General features: G+C 44.2%; 1 protein-coding gene across 1 annotated transcript; it reads left to right on the plus strand.

Moving 5' to 3' along the window:
- The first annotated feature begins 395 nt into the window (after positions 1-395).
- Positions 396-10,889, plus strand: LOC106578277 (epidermal growth factor receptor kinase substrate 8-like protein 1). Its single transcript, XM_014156949.2, is given in 15 exon segments — positions 396-422; positions 424-487; positions 825-889; positions 983-1,112; positions 1,305-1,393; positions 1,469-1,543; positions 5,010-5,158; positions 5,886-6,030; positions 6,154-6,206; positions 6,307-6,415; positions 7,296-7,421; positions 7,567-7,723; positions 8,036-8,201; positions 8,789-8,921; positions 10,430-10,889. Coding segments are annotated over 15 exon segments (1,575 nt in total). The 3' UTR covers positions 10,517-10,889.
- The last annotated feature ends 242 nt before the right edge of the window (positions 10,890-11,131 follow it).

Here is an 11,131-nt window from a genome sequence, read left to right on the forward strand (position 1 = left end):
GGGTGCCTTTGACGCTATATGTCAATCCTTATTTACCAAGGAGATGAAATATGTCACAGTTCCATATGCATTTACTGAAGGGAGTTACCCATGGTGTTGAATCAAGGGTTGCTATTAGCAACAGTCATGACCTAAGTCTTCGGAAAAGCATTTTTTTGCATGAATCATATTCATGATAGTGGCAGGACTTTGCTGGAAGTAGCTTCATTTGTGTTTTATCCGCTGCATTCCAACCATATAGTCAAATTACATAGTTGCTTTACAAAAACTATCCCTTGATGGTAGAAAGGTGCATGATACAGTATGAGTGCCCTGGTTAAAAAAAAATCTCTCTCTCCTTTTCCTCCAGACTTCCTCCGATAGACCCTGTTCTTCCCCAAAATACTAAAGCAGTAATGATGGACCCCTACGGAATTCCGAGCCCCCCCCATCCCACATGCTCCCAACCCCCCGCCTTTCAACCCTCCACCTTACCCAGGAATCAGAGGTATGTAGATGGGAACCATCCTTTTTGTTTGAGAGCCAATGTTTGTGCATGCTCTGGCAATTTAAATGTTTGCCATGTCAATGAAATACTTTGAACCGAATTGGCTAAAAGGAGGAGAGTGGGGAAGAGAGAGGAAGAGAGAGAGAGAGAGGGGGAGAAATTAGGCACTGGCAGAGGTATTTAAAGTAAAAGATTCTCAGGAATACAGAGATTACATTGTGTGTGTTGGGGAAGGTGTGTGGGGAGTTAGAGTGGGCAGGAATTCTGAATGCAGGAAATTCCAACTAGGCAATGAATGGAAATGGATACGAGGCATATTCTCTTCTGTCCTCAACAGCGAATGGTGTAAACGGTGGCCAACCTCAGCCTGATATTTCTTTTCTACGAGCTGAGAGAGAAGTGGTATGTAATAATATTGTCATGCACTTTACAATTTCAATATTATATGTTTCAATCACAATTTTACAGTAGGGTTAACATGTGTCTCAATTTTAGGGGATCCTTAATCAATGTTTCGCTGACATTGAGGTCTTCATGGCAAAGCTACAACAGACTGCAGTGGCTGCCACAGTTTTAAGCCAGACGAAGAAGAAAAATAAGAAAAGTCCCAAGCAAACAGCAGAGGGTAAGAGGGATAAGGAATTTGTTTTTGTTTTGTCCTAAGCTACTCACAAACCCTATAGGGCTCAAGATTCACATGAGCAACAATATGTTTGCTAGCCAAGTGACCTCCTGAACTGGTTCAACTCAGGATGCTATTCAAAGTTAAAATCCACTGATCATTTATTTTTTCCCCTGCCTTTTCTCTTGAATATAGAGGACTTGCTTACTGCAAAAGCTTGCCCTCCACCTGTAGTAGAATTCATGGATATCTTCCAAAAATTCAAATACTGCTTCAGTCTTCTGGTGAGTAAACGAAACATTGCCAGTACTATGTCAACAAAACAGTTTAGATAGTGTACTCATCATATTCCTTTCCAGGCTCGTCTCAAGTCTTCCATCTCCAACCCATCTTCAGAAGAGCTGCTCCACCATGTGTTCAAACCTCTGGATATGGTGAGTCAACAATGATAAACTTTATACCCATTGCTTGTTCTCTGGCTAGGAAAGGCCTACAGAGGGAGAGAGCTATGGGGACAACACCTGTTGCTATTGTTGTCAACACAGGATTATATCTTTATAACTAGGAGGGAACCAAAAGTAGTATCTTAAAAGTAACTTTTTTTCTTTTCATTAGTATCCTTATGTCATCTCAATTATGAAATTAGATAGGTGAGTGATTCTTATATTTAACAGCTAAATTCGTGAGTATGTTTAGAAATGTCATGTTGATTTTTGACTCCTTGTTACATACTTACTAGGCTATTGTACGTAGGCTATGTGTATGCTCTGTCTAGTATGTCTGTCCACATATAGTTTGTGTATTGATATACATGTACAGTAACTTCAGAAAGTATTCATACCCCTTGACTTATTCCACATTGTTGTGTTACAGCCTGAATTCAAAATTGATTAAATAGATTTTTTTCTCTCGCCTATCTACACACAATAACCCATCATGACAAAGTGGAAACATGCTTTAAGAAATTTCTGCAAATGTATTGAAAATGAAATGCATCTCATTTGCACAAGTATTGACACCCATGAGTCAATACTTTGTAGAAACACTTTTGGGAACAATTACAGATGTGAGTCTCTAAGAGCTTTCCATAGATTTTCCATAAATTTTCAAGTAGATTGAAGTGAAAACTGTAACTCGGGTACATTCACTGTCTTCTTGGTAAATAACTCCAGTGTAGATTTGGCCTTGGGTTTTAGGTTATTGTCCTAAAACTGAAAGGTGAATTCATCTCTGTTGGAACCAGGTTTTCCGCTAGGATTTTGCCTGTGCTTAGCTCCATTCCGTTTATTTTTTATCCAGATAAACTCCCCAATCCTTAACAATTACAAGTATACCCATAAAAAAAGTATTTACATTGTTTTTTTCTACCCCTTTTTTTCTCTCCCGAATTTCGTGGTATCCAATTGGTAGTTAGTCTTGTCTCATCGCTGCAACTCTCGTATGGACTCGGGAGAGGCAAAGGTCGAGAGCCATGTGTCCTCCGAAACACAACCCAACCAAGCCGCACTGACACAATGCCCGCTTAACCAGAAGCGAGCCACACCAATGTGTCAGAGGAAACACCGTACACCTGGCGACCGTGTCAGCATGCATGCGCCCGGCCCGCCACAGGAGTCACTAGAGCGCGATGGGACAAGGACCTCCCTGCTGGCCAAACGCTCCCCTAACCCGGACAACGCTGGGCCAATTTTGTGCCGCCCCAAGGGTCTCCCGGTCGTGGCCAGCTGTGACAGAGCCTGGACTCGAACCAGGATCTCTAGTGGCACAGCTACCAACTGTGATGCAGACCACTGCGCCACTCGGGAGGCCCAAGTATACCCATAACATGATGCAGCCACCACTGTGCTTGAAAATATGGAGCGTGGTACTCTGTAATGTTTTATATTCGATTTGCCCCAAACATAATACTTTGTATTCAAGACAAAAATCTTGTTAATTTACTCCCAAACTTATTTAGGCTTGCCACAAAGGAATGAGTACTTATTGGCTCAAGACATTTCAGCTTAGAATTTTTTATTAATTTGTACAATTTTCATAAAACAGAATTCCACTTTGACAATATGGTGTATTGTGTGTAGGCCAGTGACAGACAATTTAAACATAATCCATTTTAAATTTAGGCTTTAACACAAAATGTGGAAAAAGTCAATGGGAGTGAATACTTTCTGAAGTCACTGTATGCCTGCCTACAGGCAAGTATGCATTTTGTAGAAAAATTGTAATGGTTTTCAACACGGGGGAAAACGTTACCGGAAAAATATTTTGAGGGCTGTTCAATATTTGCACAAGGCAGTGCACCCAGTGTGATATCACAGATTGAAACTTTGGTCACATTTTGTTAGCATACACATAAACAGACTCATAAGAAGAAGACATGTTGACCCAGATATGATACAAGACTGCTAAGTATGAGAGTTTAGACTAATGAAAGATGGTAAAGATACTTATAGGAAATAACCTTGTTAAGGTGTGCCAGTTTACACAGACTTGGTTGGCACACTGTAAGAACTGCCTGCCTATAAAACTATGGATCACTCCATGATGGAATAGAGGGAGGAGTTGGAAAAATGGGCAACCTGGCACACCTGCATGGAAACAGGGAGAAACCGAGAGAGAGGTGTGATGGCTTGCTTATCTGTAGCATTGTGTCGTCTGCTGAGAGGGCTGGGAGGGTAAAACCTCACATGACCCTCTTGACCCTGGCTATCATGGTCAGCTCACTCAGAACATTTGGTTCTCTCTATGCTGATACTCAATTTATTAGGTACACCACCCATTCACAAAAATGGTTCGCTCATACAATGAGTCACGTGCCCATGGCTTTCTATATAAAGCAGGCAGAAAGGCATTGAGGCATTCAGTTAGTGTTCGATTGAACGTTAGAATGGGAAAAACTAGTGAATTAAGCGATTTTGAGCGTGGTATGATCTTTGGTGCCAGGCGCGTCAGTTCCAGTATTTCAGAAACGGCCAGCCTCTTGGGCTTTTCACGCACGACAGTGTCTAGGGTTTACAGAGAATGGTGCGAGAAAAAAACAGAACAGAGTCAGCGGCAGTTCTGTCGGCGAAAACAGCTCGTTGATGAGAGGTCAAAGGAGAATGGAAAAAATCGTGCAAGATAACAGGCGGGCCACAAACAGTGTTGTGCAGAGTGGCATTTCGGAACGCACAACTTGTCGGTCCTTGTCACGGATGGGCTATTGTAGCAGACGACCACACTGGGCTCCATGCCGATCAGCTAAAAACAAGAAGAAGTGGCTCTAGTGGGCACGCCATCACTGGACAATTGATGAGTGGAAAAACACTGTCTGGTCTGACGAATCCCGGTTCCTGTTGCATCATGCTGGCGTAGGCAGTATGAGTCCATGGCCCCATCCTACCTGGTGTCAACGGTACAGGCTGGTGGCTTTGGTGTAATGGTGTGGGGTAGTGGGCTGAGGTAGTGTGGTAATGTTTCTTGGCACACCACACGTTAGATCCCTTGATACCAATTGAGCAACATTTTCATGCCCTGAAGAATTCAGGCTGTTCTGGAGGCAAAGGGGATCTGACCCATTACTAGGTGTACATAATAAACTGGCCACAGAGTGTATAATGACATGTAATAACAGTCATAGTGGGTTATACCAGTCAGTGATGAACAATATATTATAGGTTCAGTTTTTCGGACACAGATTAAGCCTACTCCTGGATTGAGAAGTGCTTTCAATGGAGAATCTCCATTGAGAATTATTATTAGTCCAGGACTAGGCTTAATCTGTGTCTGTGAAAACCGGACCATAGAGTTCATTAGGCCTAGCTTGCCCCTCATAATTAATCTACTGTTGCAAATTCTCCAGTCAACCCATTTCTTCCCAATGATCCTGATCTAAACTGTGATCTCTTTCCTGTGTGGCCCCAGCTGGTGAGGACTATTGGGGGCCCAGCTTTAGGAGCCTCAGTGATCAGCCCTGCCCTGACCAACTCAGCCATATCCTTGCTTCAAGACAACCTGACCGAAGAGGAGAGGCAGCTATGGACGGCCCTTGGGCCCCACTGGACACTACCACAGTAGGTACTAAGTGCTTTGTGCCTCCTGGACCCCTATGAACCCTTATGATGAATGAACTTTTGGCTATTTTTAATTTATCCCTTATTTTACCAGGTAAGTAAAATAACATTCTCATTTACAGCAACGACCTGGGAAATAGTTACAGATGAATGAGCCAATTGTAAGCTGGGGATGATTAGGTGACCATGATGGTATGAGAGCCAGTTTGGGAATTTAGCCAGGCCCCCGGGGTTAACACCCCTACTCTTACGAAAAGTGCCATGGGATCTTTTAATGACCACAGAGAGTCAGGACACCCGTTTCACGTCCCATCCGAAAGACGGCACCCTACACAGGGTAATGGGATATTTTTTAGACCAGAGGAAAAGTTGCCTCCTACTGGCCCTCCAACACCACTTCCAGCAGCATCTGGTCTCCCATCCAGGGACCAACCATGTTTAGCTTTAGAAGCAAGCCAGCAGTGGGATGCAGGGTGGTATGCTGCTGGCCAAATATTGAGTGTCGCAGTCTATAGTCTCACGTGATAGACCTGACACTGCGGCAGACTGTGACATTTGCAAAACGTGACATGATGAGACAGCATGACATGACGATGTCAATATTTAGTCAGCCAGTAACATGTGCCACTGAAATAGTACAGTACTGTGGAGAGAGATGACATTATTTATTTTGGCTCATCTCAGTCAAGTTCTACACTGGTTATATTCTTACTCTCTCTCCTCTAAGTTCCCAGCTCAGAGGGCCCGTGGCCCCGTACACACCTGTGTTCCTGGACGGGTGGAAGCCAGAGGCCTCCAGGGCAGATGGGCAGGTTTGGGAGGATCCGGTCGAGTCACAACACAAACATGAAGCCTTGCGGGAAAAACAAAAGGTATGGAATATGAGATGTACATTGAGTTTACAAAGTGAGTAACATATGAATTTGCTCTGTACTGTCCTGACATCATCCTCTCCCTCTCTCCCCCCATGCCCCCCCCTCTCTTTGCTAATTCAGCTGCAGCCTACTCAGCCAGTTGGACCTCCAGTCACCCCTATGAGCGATGAACTGTACGTTTTTAAGTCACCTTTGGATTTAAAAAAAAAACTATTTTCGTATTGTTTACTTTTATTTTGTAGTAATATCAATCATTCACTTTTTCCCTCTCAGGTATGGCAGTGTCCTACCCCCTGAGGGAGAGAGGATGTACAGCTGCAGCTATGACTTTGTGGCCCGCAACAACAGTGAGCTGTCAGTACAACAGGGAGATACACTGGAGGTAAACATCTGAAAAGTCATTACGTTACATTAATCAGAACTATGCAGGAACATTCTTGAAAAACACACGCCTGGTAGCTAGTCTATGTGCCATGTTTCCAGGGCTCTCTTTCAATGGTAAGACACACGGCTGATAAAGACCAAATCTGGTGCACAATCCAGTGATGTTGGTGATACTGTACAAAATCCATCTTTAGAATCAATCAATCATATTTATTTATAAAGCCCTTTTTACATCAGCCGATGTCAAAGTGCTATACAGAAACCCAGCCTGAAACCCCAAACAGTAAGCAATGCAGATATAGAAGCACGGTGGCTAGGAAAAACTCCCTAGAAAGGCCAGAACCTAGGAAGAAACCTAGAGAGGAAACGGGCTCTGAGGGGTGCCCAGTCCTCTTCTGGCTGTGCCGGGTGGAGATTATAACAGAACATGGCCAAGATGTTCAAACGTTCATAGATGACCAGCAGGGTCAAATAATAATAATCACAGTGGTTGTAGAGTGCCACAGGTCAGCACCTCAGGAGTAGATGTCAGTTGGCTTTTCATAGCCGATCATTCAGAGTTAGCGACAGCAGGTGTGGTAGAGAGAGAGTCCAAAACAAGAAATGTCTCCTCAATCAAGCATTATTGCTTAATCAGGGTGTAATGCCAGAATTTAAAAAACCTAGTAAACAAATATTGGTGCACAGGTACTGAACACTTTGTCCTTGCCAGATTCTGGGCATACTGTACATACTGGCTCTTACCTTGGCAACAACTTTCACTGCTAGAAATAGAAAATTGTGAGTTGGCAACACCACACGATTAAATCGATCACTTGTTTCATTCTTCCTTAATTGTTCTCTGTATAAACATTGGCTCCTCTCGTTTTCTGTGTCAGGTGGTGGAGTCGTCCAAACGCTGGTGGAAGTGTCGTAATCGCTTCAACGAGGTCGGCTTTGTCCCCTTCAACATCCTGGAGCCAGTGTCTCACATAGAAAGCCCTGTCACCATGAGACCACCAAAGGTAACACACCAATGTAACACACGCATGCACACACACGCCAATCCATGCCCATTCCTTTACTCACGCCCACATACTGGTAGTCCTTTCATTGAGTTAATATCAATGTTGTTCACGCCTCTTTCCTTTTCCCTCTGCTCCGGGCCAGCCTCCAGTCTCGCCTGCCCTGACCATGACTCACAGTCCTCCGAGCCCTCCAGCCTTGAACCCTAGCTCCTTGACCCCAAGCCCCTCAGCCCACCACCACCACCCTCCTCCACCATCATACAACCAATACATTCCAGCCGGAGATGACACAGACAAAGGTATCACACTATACTGAGAGGCTTTATATTTGTGCACTGTGTCAGAGGAGCGACTCAGGCGCTGCACTATACAGAGACGCTTTGTCTTTTCTCTGTCGTGTGAATGTGTATGTGTGTACATGCAAGTGTGTGTGAGGGAGGCTCCAGAGAGTGGAAAGTGGTTGTCTGTTCCCTCTGTGTGTGAAAGACATAAAAACAGGAGAGAACGACAGACAGTGCTTTCAGCTGTTATGTCTGCTCCGTTTTAACAAGATAAACCAGATAGACACCATACTGTAGACAACATATAGTAAAACCTCTCCCTCTCTTCAGTCATGATGGTGAATGACGAGCTCCTCCAGAGACTGACCAACGGGAAGGCCAGCCTAAACAGGCCCCTGGTCATCCCTCGTTCCTCGGACACCTCGGTCCCCCTGGACTACCGCTCACCCCCCGAGCAGGTGGAGGAGTGGCTCAGGGGGAAGGGCTTCAGTGAGATGTGAGTTTGACGTGACCCCCACAAACCCTAAACTCCATACTCATCCTATTCCAATCAGGGACCTATTCTGGTCAAATCAAATCAAACTTTGTTACATGCACCGAACACAAGTATAGACTTTACCGTGAAATGCTTACTTACAAGCCCTTAACCAACAGTGCAGTTCAAGAAGAGTTGAGAAAATATTTACCTAATAAACTAAAGTAAAAGGTAACAATAAAGAGGCTATATACAGGGGTACCGGTACCGAGTCAGTGTGCGGGGGTACAGGTTAGTTGAGGTAATTTGGGGTCTCCCTGTGTATCACTGACTTTGTGGACTTATAGTAACTCCAGGATTTCGTTACATGTATTGTTTACTAATCAGTTCATAGGCATTTGTCGCAATATACCAATATTCATTTACTTTCTACCGAATCAATTGTTGAACCTGGAATAGTCCTCAAGACCTGGATTGAGTACTCAATGGATCTTTCTAGTTCTTACACAGAGATGACTCAGTTGTTCACAGATGATTGAATAGGATAAATAAATGAAGAGTAAAGACTGAGGCAAGTGACTGACCACCTGTGTGCATCTCCCCCTCAGGACGGTGACGTTACTGGGAAAGCTGACAGGAGCCCTGCTCTTCTCTCTGAACAAGGAGGACCTACGAGAAGTTCTACCAGACGAGGGTGCCAGAGTGTACAGCCAGCTCACTGTGCAGAAAGCACTGTTGGAGGTACTGATCAGCCTATAATGCACATTATACATTACACGACCAAAAGTATGTGGACACCTGCTCGTCAAACATCTCATTCTAAACTCATGGGCGTGAAATATGGAGTTGGTCCCCCCCTTTGCTGCTACAACAGCATCCACTCTTCTTGGATGGCTTTCCACTAGATGTTGGAACATTGCTGTGGGGACTTGCTTCCATTCAGCCACAAGAGCATTAGTGAGGTCGGGCACTGATGTTGGGCAATTATGCCTGGCTCGCAGTCAGCGTTCCAATTCATCCCAAAGGTGTTCAATGGGGTTGAGGTCAGGGCTCTTTTGCAAGCCAGTCAAGTTCTTCCACACCAATCTCGACAAACCATTTCTGTATAGACCTCGCTTTGTGCACGGGGGCATTCAATCAATCAAATCAATAAAGCCTTTTTTACATCAGCCGATGTCACAAAGTGCTATACAGAAACCCAGCCTAAAACCCCAAACAGCAAGCAATGCAGATGTAGATGCACGGTGGCTAGGAAAACTCCCTAGAAAGGCAGGAACCTAGGAAGAAACTTAGAAAGGAACCAGGCTTTGAGGGGTGGCAGTGCTCTTCTGGCTGTGTTGGGTTGAGATTATAACAGTACATGGCCAAGATGTTGAAACGTTCATAGATGACCAGCAGGGTCAAATAATAGAGGGTGCTGCAGGTCAGCACTTCAGGTGTAAATGTCAGTTGGCTTTTCATAACCGAGCATTCAGAGTTAGAGATAGCAGGTCTGGGACAAGGTAGCACGTCCGGTGAACAGGTCAGGGTTCCATAGCCGCAGGCAGAACAGTTAACTGGAGCAGCAGCACGGCCAAGTGGACTGGGGTCAGCAAGGAGTCATCAGGCCAGGTAGTCCTGAGGCATGGTCCCAGGACTCAGGTCCTCCGGGAGGGGAGGGAGAGAATTAGAGGGAGCATACTTAAATTCACACAGGACACCAGATAAGAGAGGAGAAATACTCCAGATATAACAGACTGACCCTAGCCCCCCTGACACAAACTATTGCAGCATCAATACTGGAGGCTGAGGCAGGAATGGTCAGGAGACACTGTGGTCCCCAGTCCGATAATATCCCCAGACAGGGCCAACCAAGCAGGATATAACCCTAAGCACCTTGCCAAAGCACAGCCCCCCACACCACTAGAGGGATATCTTCAAACCACCAATAGCCCACGAAGATCTCCCCCACGGCACGAACCCGAGGGGGGTGCCAAACCCAGACAGGAAGATCACATCAGTGACTCAACCCACTCAATTGGATCTATATGGCAATCTGATGACTGCCATATAGATCCTATATGATTACTAATTATATGATGATTGCAGTGTGCCTCAGCATCATCATACGTATAAAACTAATGCATTTTCCAAATTTTACTCCAGCTGCACACAGTTCTGAGTTTTAAATCCATCATGTCCCTGTTGTGTCGTCTTTCCATGTTTTCACCTACCATAACTTGGACCTGATTGAAATGCTGTTCTCCCAGGACGCCAAGAAGGCCACAGAGCTGGAGACAGTGATGGAAAAGCAGAAGATGAGGCTGGATTTGAAACTGGAGAGTAGCACACTGTAAGACATCACGTACCACTCTCCTAAAAATGAAAAGACTCATGCTGAAAGGGAACAATCCCTGCACATACACACAATCACAAAGACAGTCTTGATTCTAACAAAAGTTAGATTCACTGTTGGATGTAATATTATGCCGATATGAATTTTATGTAATTGGTGGCTCTTCAAGTCAGACTGTGGAGTCTTGAATCAAGGCTTTGCCTTTTTCTGTAAATGGTTGCTTTAAAGTTAAACTTTTTAAGGGCAATTGTCCTCTGTTAAGCCAATAATCTGAGGTATTCTTGAATATTCTCCTTTCTATGTTGACTTGATTGAATCAATTGTTTCCATTTCTCCCTGCTATTTGCAGACCAACTTAAATTAATGTATACTTGTCTTGTTTATGTCCATTATTTATACACTCACATATTAGACAAAGCATTTTCTTCGATTAGAACTTTAGTTTTACACTTAGGCCCTGAGCAAAGATCTTAGGTAAGTACATTAATACAATATAAAAAAAAAAAACTGGGATTTTTATTCAGGCTTCAAGACAAAAATCATCTTCCAGGAAGTAATACAAACAGACCTGACAAAGTCTACAGACGGCACACATTAGGAAAAGCAATGCATTCAT

The sequence above is a fragment of the Salmo salar genome, chromosome ssa19, assembly GCF_905237065.1.
Source record: "Salmo salar chromosome ssa19, Ssal_v3.1, whole genome shotgun sequence".
NCBI classification, from domain to species: Eukaryota; Metazoa; Chordata; class Actinopteri; order Salmoniformes; family Salmonidae; genus Salmo; species Salmo salar.